The sequence below is a fragment of the Penicillium waksmanii genome, assembly GCF_028829765.1.
Source record: "Penicillium waksmanii strain IBT 27052 chromosome Unknown utg000002l:1.0-3326099.0:1.0-3328782.0, whole genome shotgun sequence".
Taxonomy (NCBI): Eukaryota; Fungi; Ascomycota; class Eurotiomycetes; order Eurotiales; family Aspergillaceae; genus Penicillium; species Penicillium waksmanii.
The window spans coordinates 694726-714948 of record NW_026643249.1 but is presented as its reverse complement, the minus strand read 5'-3'; the positions used below and the strand labels follow the sequence as shown (position 1 = coordinate 714948).

Below are 20223 nucleotides of genomic sequence, written 5' to 3'. Positions count from 1 at the left end.
TTACTGGTACTAGCGAATTATTTCTATTTTATGTACTCGGATAATATGTTAATATTATCTGTTGTCGTGGCCTCCAAGCTATCACATCGCCGATCTATGAGGACTCGATGGGCCGGGGTGTAGATAACCTAAGAATGAGGACAAAGAATGATAGGATCAGTCATTTAAATCTTGACTATGCGTGGATGAGAGGATCTGGCTCTGCCAGTGCTGGCAGGTGCATTGATTAAGTGATATCTCCTTCATTCACCCAAAATGCCACACTTCTTCCACGCAATCAGGATGTCTCTCAGAGGCCAAGTCCCTTCGCCTCCAGCGACACAATTTCCGGGATCAAATCAATCAGCTTTGGCTGCTTAGGCTCCCATCCGAAAAGATTCCGTGCACGAAGGGCACGCCCGCGAGAGTTAGATCCCCAAGCGTAAACTCCCGCAGACAAGATTTCAGTAGTCTCTTTCTCATCCAGAGACTCAACAGCGGGCGAGGAGATAAATTTCTGAGCATATGCCTCCTCGGCCACCTTTCGCTGAATATCCCCCCAAACAAAGGATCCATTCTCTGCAAAATAATAGCCCTCTTCATTCCAGGTAGCCTTGCCGCCACCTTCAGCGGCGGCATCGCCTAGTGCGAGATAGACGTTGCTTAGATCCTGGACATGAACCTGATGCCAGACATTCTCGCCTTTGCCGACCAGAAAGCCCTTGCCACGTTTGAGCACCGCGGCACTTAGTAGGTAGGCCTGGAAACTCTTCGTGTTACCGGGGCCACGGCCGGGTCCATAAATCGTTGGTGGGCAGACAACAGCAGTGCGAGCACTGAATGGATCCCGTCGACCAATTCCAATGATAATTTCGTCCACGTTGCGGTGGAAAGCATCTCCGGGAAGATTGACAAGCTCGGCTACCCCTTCCCAGTCATTATACTCCTTGGGACGCTCGATTCCGTAGCTTCGAGCTCGCTGATCTTCGACAGTCAAAATGCCGGTTCCCGAGGTGTGAATCACCCAGAGAGGGCGCTCGGGCGTGTGGTGTTGAGCTCCTTTGGCAATGGCCTTGGCCGCAGCGACATGATCGCAGTCAGCAAAGTCTAGGCCAGAGTTAGCTAGGAAGAACATGTAGTTTTGTATGATAATTCTGAAAAATAATAGGTAGTATGCTCACGAAAGACAATATCTGCATTTTTAACCTCCTCTTCGATGACATCAGACGAATCGAGGTCACCGAGGACTACCCGAATATCGGGGTACTTGGTCTTGAGTTGAGCGGCCTTTTCCTGGCTACGAACGAGAGCTGAGAGCTCCCAGTCGGGATGGGCGTTGGAGACAGCATAGAGGCCGTCGCCACCAATATAGCCAGTAGCACCAGTGCTGTGGAGAGGGTCAGATTAGCTTGATATTGACAAGGGTGACGAGTGGGGTGGAAGAGTACTCACAGGAAGACCTTTGGAGCCATGTTGTGGGAAATCAGACGATACGATACGAGTGGTAAGTTTGAGGTTGTGACTTGTGAGGTCGAAAGAGGACCAATCCGAGTGTTGTTACATTTATGTTCTGCATGCTTTGAAATCAAGCAATTCGGCCGAGTCGGACCACAAAGGTGGGGGGGGTTTGATAGAATCATTTATCCCCGAGCTTCAAGGCATCCTACATATTTCGAATATCGGAATCAGCGGGTAAATCTCTTAGGTTGAATTTTCTTACTACATTAATCTTCCCAATACTTCCAGCCAACGCCTCTCTGTAAAATACTACCTGCCACCCGAACCATGGCAATGACATCAAGTTCCATACTGACTCCAAATTAACCAATCACACCATCAAACAAACCGGTGGCACGAGCGCCTTGGAGTATAAAGGTCACCAGCCGATAGAGTGGGGTAACTTTCGTATAACAACATCCTTGAACCCTTCCAATTATCAGACTACAATGGCCTCCGGAAGTTGCGCATGCAAGTACATCAAGTACACCACCTCTGTACCTCCAACCAGACTGGCCAACTGCCACTGCACTACATGCCGCAAACAGTCCGGCGCCCCCTACCTGGCCTTTGTGCATTTCCCTACAGGCTCGATCCAATGGCAGACCAATCCTACTGAATGGAAGTCGAGTGACACAGCTTCGCGGACATTTTGTCCTCGATGTGGGTCGGTTCTCTCGATGAGAGTTTATTCGATGCCTGACGTGGAGGAGGTGGCAGCTGGTACGCTGGATGATGATGTGAAAGGTCGCATTCCGCCCCCCTCTGCTCATATATTTTTGGCGGAGAAGGCTTCATGGTACGAGCTACCGGAAGATGGTGCAGAACGGTTTGATGGGTGGCCTCAGTGAACGAACAGAGGTAGTATGGTGAGACTGGCTTGAAGGCGTCACGGTTGTTTGAGGATGGAGTAAGTGTTGCTCGCTGGCTGGAGAGATACTGAAACTTAAATACGGTAGACTAATGTACTTCGAATCTACTAGGAGTAGTAGTACAGTGAATGAATTGCAAGTTTGTGTTTGAGACTGTTCTTGAGTAAAGGTTGGATATAGAAACCATTATCATTTAATGTACCAAATGAATAAGGATTTTCTGTGATGTGGCATTGTTAACATCTTCGTACACACTACCCGTGGGAATCTGAATGACGAATTTAATACTAAAAAAAGACGAAACGAATTATAAAAGCAACAAAAGGGGAATCACGAAACGTGCCCAGGCTACATGTACACATTCGATGCCGAACACAAACACACTTGATGCAATTCGGCATCCTGTCCAGTTTAAAAAGTGCTGGTGGCCAGCCGGCTGGCAGCGTTGCGAGCATCTAGACGATCATCGTCCTCCTCCGCAATCGACTCAGCTTGGCTGGTAGATCGAGCCCGACCCTGTCCAGTCTCCTGGTGGCTCGCATCGTCATCCTCTTGTGCAATCGAAGGGGCAGTGAAGCTGCCGCTCATACTGCGGCCCATGCTTTCAGGACGACGGGGGACACCACTCCAAGCATCACCCTTAGGACCCTGGCTCGAGACAGCGTTTGGTCGGCGCTGTGCGGGGTGGGCCTCGCGACCTAGTCGACTCAATCCACCAGAGGCATCGATAGCACGTATATCAGGTCGGACACTCTCCAGAGTGGCCAAGGTTCGTCGCTCCGCCTCAATTTGGCGCAGAGTGTACTCTCGCAGACTGAATAGAAGGTCCGCAGTGGTGCGGTCAAACCAGCGGCGCTTCTCGTGGAGGAGATTCGTCGTCACGCGGTGCGTGCGCTTGGTCAGGTAGTCTTCACGGGTCTGAGCCTCTTCCAGGGCACCAATTGCCTCATCCACCTTGTCCGGGCGAACAGAAGAGCTGACCTTCAATCGGTCTGCCGCGGCACGCTTGCTTTGGGCACTCTGCTGGGCCTGAAGAAGTTCGCGCAGCAGAATGTGTCGGTTGGTCAGAGTCTCCTTCACGATCAGCGCATCCGAGGAGTGGTAGCTCAAAGGCTCTCCTAGTGTTGTAGCCTCGGCTGTCGCCTGGATAGCGTGATAGTCACCGACTGTCTGAACTACTTTGCCCAGCTTGCGGTATGCCATGCTCAAGCCTGGGTGTGTTTCCTGAACGTGCAGCTGGCCAATCTTGACACCGAAGTCAGACTCGGCCAATCCAAGACCTATACCAATTAGTTATGTACTCGGGATAGGTCGACTCATTGAAACAAGCATACCTCGACGGCCTTTGACGACACGGTCAACCTTATGACTAGCGTCCATTGATCCCAAGTAGAACATTTTGACAGTAGGACGAGCGCCTTGAAGCTCGGGAGTATCATCTGGGGGCGGAGCAAACTGCTTTAGCATCTTACGCCGTACACCAGTGGCAGGCTGTTTCATGCGTAAGACGGGGCTGTAGCCGAAATCACTTTCCACGAAAAGAACCATCTCATCATCCTGAATGAGGACCTCATTGCTAAGTACGATATTGAGCCACCGCTGCATGGCAGCCTTGACCCGAATCTCGTCCTCATCGGTCCCTGCGCCGGCTGGTGTGACTGGAGGAGGCACAGCCGGGATAAGAGCTTCCGGGCAAGCCGAGACTAAATGGTCGGCGAGTTTGGCGAATTCGGAGTGAGTCCGGCGAACATCGCGGTACTGCGTCGTACGGAACTTGGGAATATTCGTCTATATTGAAGAAAGGGAGTTAGTCAGCCATTTTCAGAGCGCACCGTCATACCCTAGTCGAGCCCAGGTAGAGAGGATCAACCCACATGAACGTCAAATCGAAGAATAGGATCCTTCTTGCCGGTCCTTTCGAGGCCAGTGATCTTTCCCTGGATCTTGTATGTAGGTGCTGGCGCTGGAGGTCTGGAATTCTGGCGTGCTCCAGTCTGATAGCGTGCGGGGAGCTGAGACCGCTGGTCTGCATTGGGGGATTGCTGAGTCGCGAACGGTGACTGGGGCTCGGGGTAGTCATGGTCGCCCAGTTGTGCGTTTTGGAGTTGCGCAGAAAGGTCCGGGGATTGACTGCCTGCCTCGCGGTCACCCTCCGCGCTCTCTACCGATTGTCCCTGTCCAGGCAATGGAGAAGATGGGATGTCATTGTTGCCGGAGGTGGGGAAGGTGTTTCGGTCGGCGCGCGGAGAACCCCAAGGCGAGGACTCGACGGGTTGGTCTGGATCGTTCGTGAGGGTTGAGTAATCCATCTTGGTTGGGATTGGAGGTAAGGGGGATCGTCACGAAGGCCAAAGGGGAAGAGGAGCTGCTAGTGATGGACAGGCGTCAGTATTATGGCTGGGGGTTCGGGAGTCGGGACCCCACAATAGCGGCCAGGTAGATCAAAGCAGAAGTAGGAAGAACTCACCTTGGCGTGACTTGGGATGGAGAAGAGAGGGGTCGCTAAATGGAGCGCATAGCAAAGAGATACAATAAGTCAAGCAAGTGGTGAGGTGAGGTGAGGTAAGAGGAGGAAGTGCGGAGAGGTGAGGTTGACCGCAGTTGGAGAGTTACAGAGTTACGTAGGGAAATGGAATGCGTGCGCCAAGGCCCGAAGTTGCCAGCTCCGTTCGATTTTCCTTCCCAAGGTACGAGCCAATCGAGCCAATCAAGCCAATCGATCCACCTTGAGCTCTAGGGTACATCGACAAGAGTATCTCAGTCTCTGTTAACGAGGTCGACCTTGCATGGGCACTCTTGAGAGAAATGGTAGCAACTCTGTTGTTGCGTGTCCCCCAATCGGGGGTGCGTTGTATGAGTTCCCGTTCTTATAGGACTCCAATCAGCCCATTGAGGAGCAACATCGATATCAAGAGTTTCAAACCACGCCTCACCTCAGCGCAATGCTTTTCAACCTCCTTATCTAGGTGGCAGGATGAGGTCTTGGACCGAACACGCAATATCGGCATCATCGCACACATTGATGCCGGAAAGACGACAACTACGGAGCGCATGCTTTTCTACAGCGGTTTCACCCGTCGCATCGGTGATGTTGATGAAGGATCCACCGTCACTGATTTCTTACCGGCCGAGCGTGCACGAGGAATCACTATTCAGTCGGCTGCCATCACCTTCCATTGGCCTCCTGGGGGTGGCAGTGAGGCAGCTCAGTCAAAACCGCGCGACCAGTCTCTACCGCGGTCATCGGTCTCGCATACAATTAATCTCATCGACACGCCAGGCCATGCGGACTTCACTTTTGAGGTTATGCGGTCCCTGCGTATTCTCGATGGCGCTGTCTGCATCCTAGACGGTGTGGCTGGTGTCGAGGCGCAGACTGAAAAGGTCTGGCATCAGGCTAGTACGTACCGGATCCCTCGAGTGATCTACGTGAACAAACTAGATCGTGATGGGGCCGCGTTTGGTCGCACGGTGCGAGAGGTCAGCTCCCGCCTGTCTGTTTATCCAGCAGTATGCCATATTCCTTGGTTCGAAGCGGGAACTGGTCCTTTCGTCGGCATCGCGGACGCTATCAATTTGCAAGGTCTTCGATGGAGAGAAGGCGAAGATGGACGCACTATAAAGATGATGAATCTCCAACAGCTCGATGCAGAGGAGCCAGCTCTGGCACAAGAGCTGAGAAAGGCCCGGGCTGCGTTAGTTGAACTTCTCAGCGAGCAAGACGAGACCATAGTGGAGAGGTTCTTCGAGTGCGATGAAGACCATATGGCTGTGTCTTCGATGGATATCATTGAGAGTCTCCGCCGCTGCGTTCTTGACCCTACCAGTCGTATCGTTCCCCTCTTCGCCGGTGCAAGCTTCCGCAACATGGGTGTTCAGCCGCTGCTAGATGCTGTGGTGAACCTCCTACCCAGCCCACCCGAGGCGCCTGACCCAGAGGTCAGCATAGGTGGAGTTAAGGGAGGATTGAGAAGATTGCTCTCGGGGGATTTGATCGTCGAGCAAAGCGAGAAGGCCGCTACTCCTGCCAAAGGAAAAAAGAAGAAGAGTGTGGCACTTCAAACCAACTCCAAGGACGCAATTGGGAAACTTCAGAGCTGTGCCTTGGCATTCAAGGTGGTCAACGACCCCAAACGTGGCGTACTGGTTTACGTGCGAGTATACTCCGGCTCTCTTGATCGGAACAGCCTGCTTTTTAACACCAACTTGCATCTCTCCGAGCGGGCGCCTCGCTTACTGAAAATGCACGCCAATGATGCGGTAGAGGTAGATACAATCCCAGCCGGCCACATTGGTGTCGTGGTTGGACTCAAACATGCTCGTACCGGTGATACCCTCGTCACCTATGCAGGAAACAAACCGACACCCCCAGAGCCCTTAACCAGTCTTCAGCTGCGTCCAATCGATGTGCCACCGCCAGTGTTCTTCACCAGTGTCGAGCCACATAGTCTGAGTGAAGAGAAGAAGATGCAGGAATCCCTCGCGCTTCTATTACGAGAGGATCCAAGTTTGCATGTCAGTGTGGACGAAGAATCCGGCCAAACTCTTCTAAGCGGCATGGGCGAGTTGCATCTGGAGATCGCCCGCGATCGTTTGATTAATGACCTGAAGGCGAAGGCATCTATGGGAAGCATCGAGATTGGTTACCGCGAGTCCGGGCTGGGGGCATCCTCAGCCATTACCAAGATCTTTGACAAGGAGATTGCCGGCCGCCGCGGCAAAGCAGGCTGCACGGCCATCGTGGAGCCGTTCGGCGACGAAGAAATTTCCGAAGCAGAGGACGAAGACACCCTGCTCGCTGAGACGATCGAAGGCAATCAGATCATCATTCGTGCTCCAGGCCTCCAGATGGAGCGTGCGGGCAGAGGTGAAGAGGAGACCAGCCCATTCCTACCTCCAGGTATGGATGCCGTTACTCTTCGCACTGCGCTGCAAAACGGCGCACTGGCAGCTCTTGCTCGTGGCCCTCAGTTCACCTTTCCAATGCACAACACCCGAGTCACACTGACTATCAACCCGACCGAACATCTCTTCGGTAGCGATACCACTCCATCTGCGCTCTCCGCCGCAGCACGACAAGCTACGAGTGCTGCTCTGCGGGAACTTCCCGCCGGCCCGGGAACAGTCATGATGGAGCCAGTTATGAATGTAATTATTAGCGTGGACGAAGCTAGCCTGGGTTCAGTCGTCCATGATATCTCCTCTTCGCGAGGTGGTCATATCGTTTCCCTGGATGAGGAAGTTCCCCTCACCGCGACGGATGCCTCGCCTACTGATCCCATCGTGGGCCAGGAGGACCTGCCTCCTATCGATCCCAAGCGTGTATATGCGCCTCTGGATCCATTCGAGTCCCCCTCTCTTGGCGCGGAAATGTCCGTCTCAACGTCGCGTCCACGTAATATCACTGCCAAGGTGCCTCTGAAGGAGATGGTTGGGTACTTGAAGCATCTGCGCAGTTTGACTGCTGGTCGGGGCACGTTCGTCATGAGTGTTGATCGATTTGAAAATATGTCTTCTCAGAGACAGAAGGCTGTCATTGCGGAGCTGAGAGGTGGCTTCTAAGAGCCCTGGAGTTGAGGATACTGCTCATCTTGCATAGCCATTGGATACTATCACTCCCCATGCCTGGTATAGCAAAGGCATTGTACAATACATTTCATCTAATACCAGTACTAAGTTCTACATCTGCGAATGTACCATCACACAATTTTGACAATCAACACAATTTCACTCCCCACTCATGGATATCATGCGAGAGACATTTCGTTCATGCAGCTAGGAATAGTATGGGTTCAAGGTACTAGTACTACAAGAGGTAGTATGAGGACTAAATACAAAAGTCATGACATCTAGAAACCCGCCCTCATAAGCACATACCAGTACTACGCGGAACACGAATATATACTAATACTAATTACCAGCTTTCATCCCAGTCATCCTTCTCCTTGGGCTTGGATTTCGTGGGACCCGCCTCGGCGCCCTCTACACCAGACGGGGCAGTAGTCTCGTTAGACAAAGAAGAAGCCGCAGGCGTAGGACTCTTCCGCATAGCAGCAGTACCAATAACGCCAGACCGTGACCCACTGCGCTGATGACCCGACATCTCCTGCTGCTGCTGCTGCTGCTGTTGCTGTTGCGCACCGATAGAAGAAAAGTCATCCCAGAAATCGCGACGCTCGGGATCAACATTGGAGCGAGTAGCGGAGCTACCACCACCACCACTGCTCCCGCCACGACCATGACCCCCATCATCACCCTCGACGAAACGGTTGAATTGATCTGCCGCACTGCGGGCTCCGGTTTGAAAGTTCTGACCCCAGTTGGTTGCCTGCACTCGGGCTTGAGCGGCGAAGTCCGACTCGGCGAGTTGCTTCGCTGTTGGTTGGAGGTATGAATCGTTGACTTGTTTAGCACCCTTTCCAACCGTCGACGCGAACCAGCCAAATCCCTTCGTGAGACTGCCCATGGGATCTTTCTGGAAATCATCCAAGGCCGGCCCTCCACCTCCGCCTCCACCACCAAATGCACCCCAACCCCCCAAGTCCTCCAAATGGTGAAGACCGACGGTCTCCCGCTGCGGGTGGAGGCACACCACCACCGAACCCGGTGAATTTCCCACCCTGCGAGGGAGGCAGCGCGTCAGAGCGAGTAGCATTATCATTACCCATTTTGGCAAAGTAAGCCTCATTCTGCTCCTTCTTGGACGCACCCACACCCGCACCACCGCGCAGACTATCAGAGCGAATAGACGTAGCAGGCGAGCCTGTCCTCGCGCCAACACCAGCACCAGCGCCCGCGCCGGCAGCACTCATCGGCGTACTAGACCGCGACGAGGCATTATTGTTCTTCTTCTCCTGACCGAGCACATACTCGCGGCCCTCAACTTTACAAGAAAGGCGCTCCTTCCACTCCTCGCCCGCGTCACCTTCATAACGCTCCTTGATGGTTGAGTCTTCGAATGTGCGGCCCTCGGAGGTGGTGACTGGGTGGGCGTCGTAGAAGGATTTCCATGGCTCGTTGCCTCCTAGTTCCATGCGCTGGATCTCTGCGTGTTTGAAGGCGTCCATGGTGATTGAGCGGACGAAGGAGATATGTACACCGAGCCCGCGGTGTGTGCCTGCACAGTTGAGGCAGATGAAGGTTCCGAATTTGGGGGAGGCCTGTTGTAAAGTAAGAAAAGGGTTATGAGATTAGTCTATTGTTCGTTCTGCTTTGCATGGGTTTTCGGGGTTGATGGAGGGGGGGGTTGCGGCCAATTTCATTTCGATTGGAGGGGGGGGGGGGAGGGTCATGGTTGTAACTGCTAGCTGGGCTCGAGGCTGGCTTCTTACTTACCCATTGAGGTGAAGGCGCTCCGCAATCGCAGCACCTGTCATTTCCGTTGGTCTTGGAGATTTGGAGGAGCTGTTGGGATGATTGAGTGGTCAGTCACGCTGTTCTGTTTTGCGGTGTGCTTCCTGGTGGGCGCCAATGGAGGGGAGGGGAGGGGATTCATGAGCGCACCTTTGTCCTCGTCTCCGGGTCGACTTCCCACATGCGAGACATTGCAGTGGGTTATATAGAAGGTGTGAAATGGGACAATTGGGAGAGAAGAGACGGACACGCAGGGCGGTCCAAGGGTGTGCTAGTAGGAGGCGGAGCGGACGTGGGACTCGGGGCCGCACGTTGATTTCGGAGTCTATGTCGAATTTGGTGCCTTACCCCCGTTTGTTGATTGCTCCACACGGATCGTATAGAAAAAGGGGGTTTGATGAGAAAGGAATAATATAGATAGGATGGTGGAAAAGAGTGTGTGCTCAGGTGTGTAGTTTAACCTCTTCCAGTCGGATGGGGGGAGTTGGTATGTTTTGGCCGCTGATCGACAAGGGTCGCCCCAGCCTAGCGTCATCGCCCGAGTTGGGGCCCGGTTTCGGTCTACGTGGATAACTCAACAACACAATACAATAGATACGTGGGAGTGGGCCAGATCGTCATCAGTTAGTTAAATGGGTGCTAAGATACATTACAGAAGGCAAAGGTCGTTAAGGATGGAGGCGTCAAGCAACAAAAGAAAAAAAAAGAGAAACAGCTCTCCAGCCATGGACGTGTTCTCCATGACATCCATAAAAAAGAAACAAGTCATCACACCCTCTCATCACCACAGATCGCTCTCAAACCACTTGTCGAGCAAAACGAAATACTCGCAGATGACTTGAAAATCACTGTGGTCATATCCATATCTCAGGATTAACGCTCCATCTCAAAAACAAGCCAATTAGCAAGCCAGTATCTGTGGGGATTTGGGACCTTAAGCCTGCATTTAGGCAGTGGTCTCAGCGGGGGCAGGGGCAGGGGTAGAGTCAGCCGCGGCAGCCGGGGCAGCGTTCTCCTCAGTGGGAGGGTTGGTCTCCTCGAACTGGTCGGCAGCAGCATCGACATCGTCCTCCTTGCCGGGGCTGTCAATGGCAACCTTGACAGCAATGGTACGGCCGTCAATCTCCTTGCCGTTCATCTCGCTAACAGCCTTGGCCTGGAGCTCCTCGGTGGACAGGTTGACGAAACCGAAGCCGCGGGTCTTGCGGCGCTCGTTGCGGGCCTGGAGCTTCTTGATCATGAAGCGGGGGATGGGGCGAAGGGCGACCTTGGCAGACACGGGGGAGTATTCAACGAAGATCTCCTTGAGCTTGTCTTCGGTCAGGTCATAGGGGAGGTTGGCAACCATGACCTTGGTCTTGGAGGGGATGCCGTCCTCGGGGGGGACCACGCTGCTTCTGGGGACGAGCAGCACGGGGGGTCTTGGCCTGCTTAGCGCCGTCGGCGGAAGCAGCCTCGTTCTCGTTGGTAGTCTCGGTCAGAGGAGCCTGGCCAGCAGCGTTGGCGTCAGTAGCTTCTTGTCCTTCCTGAGCCTATGAAATCGAAAGAAAGATTCGTCAGTATCGTCATTCTCGATCATCTGTAGGGATGGAACATGGGGGGAAAGGGGTCAAAACATACACCACGTCCACGGCCAAGACGGCCACCACGGCCACGAGCGCGACCACGGCCACGGCCACGGCCACCAGAGCGCTTGCGACCCTCGTTACCGCTGGCGCCCTCGCCGCCACTAGCAGCACCTTCCTTAGCCTCCGCAGGCTCGGGCTTGCGAGCGAGCTGCACCGAGACCTTGCGAGCGAGGATCTCCTTGCCGGAAAGTCCCTCGATAGCAGCGGTTGCCTCGGCAGCAGTGGCAAGGTCAACGAATGCGTATCCAACGGGGCGGTTGGTGCGGGGGTTCACTGGGATCGAGGTGCTCTCGCTGGAAGCTATGAGTCAGTAGCTGTAGCTGTAGGACGGAAAGGGAGAAGGGAAGGGAACCATCTTCAGCTTGCCCACGAGAGCTCCAGTAAAGATCGGCCATCAGAACTCACATGGTGTAACCTTTGAAGAACTCCTTGAGCTCCTCCTCGGTGGTCGCATAAGCGAGGTTGCCGATGTACAGACGACGACCCTCATCGGCACTGGCGGCCGCGGCGTCGGTAGACTGCGAGGTCGCAGCAGCAGCGCCGTTGGTGTTGGGGGTGTCGTTGATGGTGGCAGCGGCCACGTTGTCAGCGAGGTTGTCGACGGCAGACATCTTGAAGGCGGGACACAAAGATGAGAGATGGAAAAAGCTCTAAGTGTCAAACAAACAGAAGATGTTTGTTTTGGGATTGGCCTGGGGTGGGGTGGGGGAGGCGAATAAACTTGACGAGGGGAGGATTGAGGTGGAAGGAGCAGGGTAGCTTGGTGCCCTAGATACCGGAATTGGGGGGGAGAGGGGGGGGGGGGGAGGAGAAACGGAAAAGAAGAGATGATGGTTCAGAAAGTAGGTTGATTAAGGAAGGAGAAGAAGTTGTAAGAGAGCGAGGCAGGGAGTATCTGTCATTCACCCTGCTTAGGAGAGGGCGGTGTAGCACTAACCCAATGGGTTGCTGTTGGCCGTGTCGGCTTGGCTAGCCCGGTTGCCCCTAAACTGGGGGTCGTCTCGGGGCTAGCCAAGCCCCCAGTTTAGGGTAGACATACCTACTGTATTAAGCAGGGTAGCTACCACACTACGTACCACCACCAGTTGATGTCATTGAGAGTGGAACTCCTCCAATTCGGTGAGGTGCCATGATCTTCGATCCATCTTCTCTACACCGACTCCATTCCTTTTTAGTGTACACTCAAATTTTTCTCACTTCAATTCAATGCCATTCCATTCCGATTCCACCCTTATGAAACTTGCCAATCTAACCAATCTATGATTTCGCCCCCCACCCCTGCAGCCTTCAGACGCACCTGGTTCTGGCCACACTCTCTTCTCTCCGGCTGTGTTGATCTTCCACCTCAGCCGGATCCACTCTGTCTCTCCCTTCTCCACGTCGCTCAGGCTGAAAAGTTTCGCCCATGGTTCGTCACCGCCCTCTGGTAATGTAGTGTAGAGCAGAGCAGGGCAGGTAGAGCAGAGCAGAGATTAGTTTCCAATGGCAATGGACTCACCACTACCTGCATACTAGTCCGATCCGACATGCATTAGACATGTACCCTATCCGAGCTGCACGCTTCGGATAAATTCCAAAAATCCAAAAATAAGCGCCAGTGGCGGCGAGATAGGACACTGGTAGGTGACACCAAATTATGCCGAACCCTATCCTAGTTATCCACCTATGGCGGATGATATACGTCCCGGGTCGATGCCTTATTGTTAGTATTATGCTGTCAGAACCCTAAGGCAATCTTTCAGCTAAAGAAGGAAACCTCAAGTTATTTAAATCTCAATATCTAGAAGGTTAGACTATAGTAAGGGTTGACAGTGCAAATGACATCCCTTTCCTTCCAGGCTTATACGTGAAATCCGCCCAGTGGGTCTCTATCGTTCACCGTTGGACAGCTAACCTACTTGGTACAAGTAACTTGCACCGCATCGCGTCGCAAGTAAAAGATAATAAAAGATAACCATTGCTTATTCACTAGCTACTCTGAATCGCGATCCCATTAAATCTGCATTCATATTCGCCGTCACATAGCAGACAACTATTCATATCGCCCGCCATCTCGCGGCTCCCCCGCCTAGTCTTTCAGTATCCCCGGACTATTCAGAGAGATCATCCTCTCCCCGTACTGCCGGGCGATGATATCCTCTAATCCATTTGTGAGCTGGGATCCAGGTTCCATCGGCACCCTTGCGGCACACAATCCGAGCGATTTGGCCTTTCTCCTGCTGAGTCGTTGACCTCTTGGCCTTTGATGAACAGGAAGCCAGGATGGTACTTTCGCCGCTCGAATCACCGGGAATGGGATCCCGACCCCGACCTTGATCCTGATCCTGATTCGGGCTGTTCGACGGAGAGACAGTCCCTAAAGCAGCGGGGACTGAGCGAGCAGAGCCATTCACCGAAGGAGTCGGCGAGTCGTAACTTTCCTTCTTACAACCCGGGCTCTCCTTTGCGAAAGCGCGAAGAACAGCGGCAAGCTGATCCTTAGAATTCCGTTCAAAGCCATCGAGGTTAGTGTTGCAAGGACTAACCCCAGATATTTCTGAAATTTCACTCGGACTCGACGGTTGAGGAGAATCATCGCCGATGAGAATAGGCAAGTCCTGCGAGCCTACTCCCGGGAGTCCAGATGGGGAGGGGATGCAAGGAGGGGCACGCCAATTTGAAATGAGAATTTGAGCGTGTTCGGAGACAGACATGCCTTCGTACCATGGCTGGCTTTTGCGGAGAGGATCCATGACTACCGCGTGTAGGGCGTGTAAGACGTCTCTTTTCTCGCAGTTGTGTCTCTCGGCGAATTGGGTAATTGGGAAATCTCGTGCGATAATCGTGGCCATGTCGTCGAAGAAATTGTCGGTGAATGGACACCAGAGAAGTACTTCTGGTGACTTGCGCTTTCGTGCTCGCTCTTCGAGGTACTCATCGTCACTTTCAGTGGGGAGGGATCGCTTTCGACTGCCTCCTAGTATGGCAACGTCTGGCTCTGGCGGAGTTGACTCTCTGCTCACTGTGTTCAACATTGGGGTTATTTCAAATCTGGTAGAGGAATTGTAAAAAGGAGGAAGAGGCCGACTTTTGCTTGGAAGGTGTGAGTGTGTCTGGGGTGTGTCTGGGGTGTGTCTGGGGTATGACTAGAAATACTCCTTTGACTTGTAGGGAAGTTGGTCGAGCACCGGTGATGGCAGGAACCACCTGGGAAGGAAAGAACCAGGGAGTAGTCAGTACTTTGTATGTTGATGGTGTCTGTGAGTTTCCTTTCACCAGCTCAGGAGGCAAACAAAATGCATTTTGCAAGGTACTGGTACTGGTACCTAGTAGCAACTGGTATTCACTGGGTATTTAGAAGCCATGTTTGACCAATAGCCTGTATATGTATAGACTTCAAGTTGTTACTATGTCGAGAGTAGTATATGGAGTACTAATAATGTACTATACCAACTGAAATTAGGTTGTCTTGGCTGATGACTTGGCTCTGCTGTCAATTTGGTAGATCTGAGAGGTAAATGCTTATAGATCTTGGCTATTTTGCTGATCTAATAGCCTTGAGGATTTTCCAGTGAAACACCATGATTAGTATATTAGTATGTACTGAGACTAGTGGTACCTGGTAGTTGTCCTGTCACCCATATCCATATCCTCCATAATGTACTACTCCCCAGCGTGGACCCTGTAGCTTAGCCTAGTGTAGGTACTCCACTGCGGCTTGGCCTCAGCGCTAGATCCATAAGCCAAGATTCCCTATCGCATGTCCGGAGTACGGAGTACTCCATTTATGACAATGATAGTCTCCACTGTGTCGCCACAATGTCTCTCTCAGTGCTGCCTCCAGGTGCCTCCAGGATGCCACGCAAAACTTGATCGACTTCACATTAGGATGCACGCGAGGCCGACCATGCAGGAAGGAAAAAAGGAAGATCCTGCCTGATCGACAGACTAGCCTCGCATTGACTCCGGTTTTCTCCACCGAAATCGTCACGGCCAAAACAAGAAAAACGCAAGCTGAGTCATCCGCAAAGGTACGCCGACGATTCAATCCTCTCCCTCCCTCCCCCAGGAACTGTCAACCTTGAATTCCCGTCAATGCCTTAGGGGCTACTGGGCTACTTTATTCGTTTCAAGACCTTCTGGGTCTTTATCTTTGGCTCTGATATTTCGCTACGTTTTCGAAATCAGTCATCCAAACATCCCCAGCCCCCTCCCATGGATGACGACAATCGCGATCGCGATCGCGATCGCATCGAGCCCATCCAGGACTACTTCTCCGGGAATGCTCCAGACGCTCACGCGGTAAATACGGCCCTTGAGAGACCACCAGCTGCGGCTGTGCGGCCTCGAGCTCCATCTACTCGGTCTCGCCGGCCAAGTATTCGCCTGTCCCGTCTGCCCTCGCTCTCCTCCTTGGATACCGACCTCCCACAATCACAGCCGGATATCCTGCCCGGACCTTCCGGAAGCAGACCTATCGAGGTTCGGTCTCCTGTTCAAGAAGAGGATGAATCACCGCACACTGGCCGACGACGCAGCAGCTCGGAGCCGCGACCCGGACGATGGTCGTCCCCTCCGCCCGATGTCTTATCGCGAGTGGCGACTCCCATGCGTATGATGCCTTTGGCAGAGGAATCTCGTCACAACTCTACGACTCCGCTTCCCGGTTCAAGCGAAGCTCAAGATACCGTCCCCGAAAATGGCCTTGAACCTTCCGAGAGCCGCCCGCCCGTGACACAACCGGGAAGACTCCGGCGAACCAGTCAAGCTGCTCTCAACCGTTTCTCTCGCAACCGCGCATCGACTGTGACGGGCGTACCAACTCTCAATAACACCGGCAACAACCAGGACGCCAAGATAAATGAATATGGATCTCATGTGGTTGACGTGTTGGACGTGATCGGTAAGTTGCCCGAAATAGCGTAGCTGACGCTGTTTACTGACAATCATTATCATAGACCCGGAGGTTTCGGCCCTATCTACCCTGACCAATGTCCAGAACTCCCTCTTTGTGCCGAATCTGGGTGGCTTCATCAATCGAATGCCAACTTATACCATTACGCGTCCAATCTCAGATGAAGAACAAACGAGCTCTACGGACGAAGGGGAGTCGGATGGTGATAAGCTCAAAGAACGGCCGACCCTTGACCAACTCCGTCCATTCACTAGCATGTCCTCAGTATTAGTCGGCCCTCGGTATGCTGTTCTGCCTGAAGGACACGCATTGGAAGGCTGGACGAGAGAGGATTTCATGGAGCTCAACGATCATGTTCGCCACATGCTTCACTCTCGCCGTTCAAAGTTTAAGAGAGCGATGAAGGGATTCGGGCAATATGTCCGGAAGCGTAAGTATTGCAAGTCTCTCCATACTAGGACATCAAACTGACCTACGTCGTCTTTTTAGCCCTTGGATTTTTTATCACTCTGTACGCCACATTGATCACTTTGTTCGGTTTGGCCTGGGTACTTTTCTTGATTGGTATGTCTTCTCGGCTCTTCTTATCTCCTTCAAACTCATGGGTAACACGACTGACATAAATTCCAGGTTGGATCAACGTCGGTGGCAAGCAGATACAAGTCGTTAACATCATTGACAATATCCTTGTCGGCTTGTTCGCTATCATGGGTGATGGCCTCGCCCCTTTCCGAGCCGTCGACACTTACCATATGATTTTCATCGCGCACTATACACACCTCACCTGGAAAATTCGCGGCAAGCGGCAACTCCCCAATCTGAAGGACAAAAACGACCTTCCGTCACAACGTGAGAAGGACCTGGATGTTGATTTTGGAGATACCCCTCAGGAAGACGAGCACGAATATTCGGTCCTCGACGCCCGGCAACAACTCCGCCTGATGCACCACCAGAACAAGTTTGCCAAATCACACACTTTCTACAAACCCCATGAAACTTTCACCCACCATGCCTTCCCTCTCCGGATTCTTGTCGCTATCGTGGTCTTGCTTGATTGCCACTCCCTGCTCCAGATGGCTCTTGGTGCCTGCACTTGGAGTATGGAAGACCCAGGCCAACGACCATTCGCTTTGACTACCGTCATCCTTTGCTGCTCAATCGTCTGCAATATCTCAGGTGGTGTGCTAATCATGATTGGTGACCGAAGAACGCGAAAGAAGGAGATTGTGGAAAGGCTTTTCCGGCAGCAATTGACTGAAGAGGCCATGCAAAAGATGGAGCGACGCAAGGCCAAGGAGGAACGCAAGAGTTTGCAGATTAGCAGACCGGCGGCATATGAGGGCACCTGAACAGCCTTCCCCTCGTCGTTCACATCTTCACGATCGTCCCATGACCATGACCTTCACGAATTCTGTCATGAAGATTTTGCTCACCTTGTATACTCGAGCTTGATGTCTTTGCCGACTGTACAGTCCTCCTCCCTGACCTTCGCTCATCATTTCTTGGTCAGAAAATCACATAAATTTCCCTGTCGTTGCCTGGAGCATATCATTGCTCGGTATCTGGCTTTTGTTACCACTACATATTGCTTTTTAATAGCTGACTTGTACTATGATTCCCCCACCTCGGATCTAGACCGTGTGTCCTTTGATTGAGATTTTTCATTTCTTATTGCTTTGATGTGTATTTATTTTGATCGACCTTCATTACTTGAAGCATTTGGAAAGTTGTTAAGCATGTGGACTTTGATTATAATAATAAAAGAAATAAACGATCTAACCAAATCATTGAAAACACAAATCCGACTGCGCAGGGTATCCCCCTAACCCAAAAATGCCTTATCGCCAAAATCAAATGTGCAAAAGCAAAAGTAAAAACAAAAGCAACCCCCCAGATCGAACTTGAACTCTTAACAAGTCAAAATAACACCTTCACCAACCCATCTATCCCCACCAGTCTTAACAACCTCCTCAAAAATCCACTCCCCAATCAAAGCCCTATCCACCAAATACCCAACACCAGCAGCCGGACTCTCATCCGTACCCACCCGCAACTTATCATACCCAGAATCCTCCCCAGGCGCCGCAACCCGATGATCACCCCTCAAAAAACTAGGCCGAACAACAACCAACCCACCCACAAGCAACGACTCCTTCTTCCCCCGCTCCTCATTAAACAATGCCTCCATCCGCGATTTATCAGCATGCGGCTCAGGCAAAAGCGTCCAATACATCGGTCGAAAAAGTAATGGAACATCATTCATCCCATTCTTCGACCCAATCCCCGTCCCGGAGATAATTGCCACCCGCGGTGCCGCGACGGCATATGTCCCGAAAGAAGGGAAATACTCCGTCGCAATGCGTCGTAGCGCTTCCAGGAGCGTGCGGGTACTTTCCTCCGTGATGTGCGGATTGTTTAGCTCGATGTGTGGCAGTGTTGGGATTCGCATAGTCATCTTGTCGCAGGGGTTCGCCTTGGTCCAGGACATTGTTGGTGCGCCGCCGATTCCTGAGACGATGGTTGAAACGAGCTCGCATTGGCTGTCGCCATGTGCGCTGGTGGTGGTGGAGACGATGAGGGTTTTCATGACGCCTTCGATGTTTGTGGCGTCTCCTTGTTGGATGCGGAGATTTTTGTCCAGGATTTTTTGCGTTAGGCCTGGTTGTTCGAGGAGTTGGGTGTTTAGTTTTGAGGGGTTGCGGGCCATCGCTATGGCTTTGTGGCCGTTGCGTAGGGTCAGGGCTAGGCAGGCGTTTGCACAGCCGCCGGTTGCGCCGAAGAATGCGATTGTTGACATGATGAGGTGGTGGTTGTGGTGGTGATGACTCTGGATTATATAGATATTATATAGATAGAGCTGGGTGAAGAGAAATGGTGGATTGTGATGTAGATGAGGAAAAGGAATCTGGAACAGGGTCACCTAACTTTATATATCATTTGCTTTTCTGGGACACAGCCACAGCCTCTTCAATTTTCTATTGCTCTCATATTTTAGATTTTTAGCTGTTCGTTTACAAAGGTCGATACTCAATCTGTCCGTGCCGGGCAGACTGCAGCGCATTTTGCACCTGTTCGGGACAACTATAGCGTAGATCATCTCTGTATCGGGTTTAGCGTCGGTGGGATAACATCCCGCAGCGGACCAACTTGAGCTCCTTCAGGGCTGTGAGCTCCGAAGTAACCTTAGAATTGAAGCTTACCTGTCGTAAGATTAACTGTGCATAGCCTCCCAGGCCCATGTAGGTAATCCCCGTCTTCCAAGGTTCCAAGCCCTGGAGGTTCTAGGCGCCAGGCGGCACAGATGAGTGGCTTGGTGGTAATTTGTAGAGTGGTAGTAGGGCTGGATATATAGATGCATGACAGTGGTAGCTATATGCCCTATACATTGCACAAAAAGCCATTACTGCCCCACCGACAGTCTAATGGATATGTACACCTAGGCAATACTGTACTAGTAGACAATCCAAGCCAAAATATACTAACTACTAGCATCTCGTGGAAATATTGGAAAACAACAATATTATACTACTGAGATTACTTTCTCATCTTCAAGTTCCCATCTCCACAGCGGCTGTCCCAACATGGTTAGTGCATTGCCCTATTGGGATGATTCTGCGCAGGATGCATGAGATGCATGAGCACTGGAGGCGCTTAGCCTTGGCGGAGTGTGATCCTGATATCCTTCATCTTGCCTCGTTATATGGAAGTTTTTCTATTTTGGTCGGGTTGAGTAAGTAGTATATACATATCGATACCGCACTGAATGAACAGACATCCTTCAAGTTCAAGTTGTTTACTTCCAAGCCATGCTTACTGTAGATACCTAAGGCCTGTCCTAGTACTCCCTCCGACACCCAATTCGGCGATTTGCTCGATGATGAGGGTAAATTGGACCCATAATTTCAAAATCCACCACAAGCTGGTCGTGCCCTTGCTGACTTCGAGTGCTGTCAAGTAATCCCCGTTCGACTCGGGGGCCCGGCATTTATCTTTTGCTTCC

General features: G+C 52.1%; 9 protein-coding genes across 9 annotated transcripts; 3 read left to right on the top strand and 6 right to left on the bottom strand.

Moving 5' to 3' along the window:
- Positions 1-289: 289 nt before the first annotated feature.
- On the bottom strand, positions 290-1451 carry N7481_001939 (putative nucleoside-diphosphate-sugar epimerase; the record flags this gene model as incomplete). The annotated part of the gene is made up of 3 exons (XM_057261158.1): positions 290-1086; positions 1161-1366; positions 1432-1451. The coding sequence occupies 3 exons, from the start codon at positions 1449-1451 to the stop codon at positions 290-292; spliced, it is 1023 nt and encodes a 340-aa protein (XP_057126090.1).
- A 474-nt stretch (positions 1452-1925) lies between these two features.
- On the top strand, positions 1926-2327 carry N7481_001938 (GFA family protein; the record flags this gene model as incomplete). The annotated part of the gene is made up of 1 exon (XM_057261157.1): positions 1926-2327. The coding sequence occupies one exon, from the start codon at positions 1926-1928 to the stop codon at positions 2325-2327; it is 402 nt and encodes a 133-aa protein (XP_057126089.1).
- Positions 2328-2759: 432 nt separating this feature from the next.
- On the bottom strand, positions 2760-4657 carry N7481_001937 (retromer subunit VPS17; the record flags this gene model as incomplete). Its single annotated transcript, XM_057261156.1, has 3 exons — positions 2760-3628; positions 3683-4136; positions 4223-4657. 3 exons carry the CDS (start codon positions 4655-4657, stop codon positions 2760-2762), a joined length of 1758 nt encoding a protein of 585 aa, XP_057126088.1.
- Positions 4658-5153: 496 nt separating this feature from the next.
- On the top strand, positions 5154-7910 carry N7481_001936 (mitochondrial elongation factor MEF2; the record flags this gene model as incomplete). Its single annotated transcript, XM_057261155.1, has 1 exon — positions 5154-7910. One exon carries the CDS (start codon positions 5154-5156, stop codon positions 7908-7910), a length of 2757 nt encoding a protein of 918 aa, XP_057126087.1.
- A 352-nt stretch (positions 7911-8262) lies between these two features.
- On the bottom strand, positions 8263-9893 carry N7481_001935 (GTPase-activating protein GCS1; the record flags this gene model as incomplete). The annotated part of the gene is made up of 4 exons (XM_057261154.1): positions 8263-8858; positions 8914-9508; positions 9684-9752; positions 9852-9893. The coding sequence occupies 4 exons, from the start codon at positions 9891-9893 to the stop codon at positions 8263-8265; spliced, it is 1302 nt and encodes a 433-aa protein (XP_057126086.1).
- Positions 9894-10647: 754 nt separating this feature from the next.
- N7481_001934 (RNA-binding protein) lies at positions 10648-11940 on the bottom strand (the record flags this gene model as incomplete). The annotated part of the gene is made up of 4 exons (XM_057261153.1): positions 10648-11015; positions 11047-11233; positions 11322-11622; positions 11735-11940. The coding sequence occupies 4 exons, from the start codon at positions 11938-11940 to the stop codon at positions 10648-10650; spliced, it is 1062 nt and encodes a 353-aa protein (XP_057126085.1).
- A 1479-nt stretch (positions 11941-13419) lies between these two features.
- On the bottom strand, positions 13420-14343 carry N7481_001933 (uncharacterized protein; the record flags this gene model as incomplete). The annotated part of the gene is made up of 1 exon (XM_057261152.1): positions 13420-14343. The coding sequence occupies one exon, from the start codon at positions 14341-14343 to the stop codon at positions 13420-13422; it is 924 nt and encodes a 307-aa protein (XP_057126084.1).
- A 1180-nt stretch (positions 14344-15523) lies between these two features.
- N7481_001932 (DUF2985 domain-containing protein) lies at positions 15524-17572 on the top strand (the record flags this gene model as incomplete). Its single annotated transcript, XM_057261151.1, has 4 exons — positions 15524-16211; positions 16267-16653; positions 16713-16787; positions 16854-17572. 4 exons carry the CDS (start codon positions 15524-15526, stop codon positions 17570-17572), a joined length of 1869 nt encoding a protein of 622 aa, XP_057126083.1.
- A 560-nt stretch (positions 17573-18132) lies between these two features.
- On the bottom strand, positions 18133-19020 carry N7481_001931 (uncharacterized protein; the record flags this gene model as incomplete). Its single annotated transcript, XM_057261150.1, has 1 exon — positions 18133-19020. The coding sequence occupies one exon, from the start codon at positions 19018-19020 to the stop codon at positions 18133-18135; it is 888 nt and encodes a 295-aa protein (XP_057126082.1).
- Positions 19021-20223: the final 1203 nt, after the last annotated feature.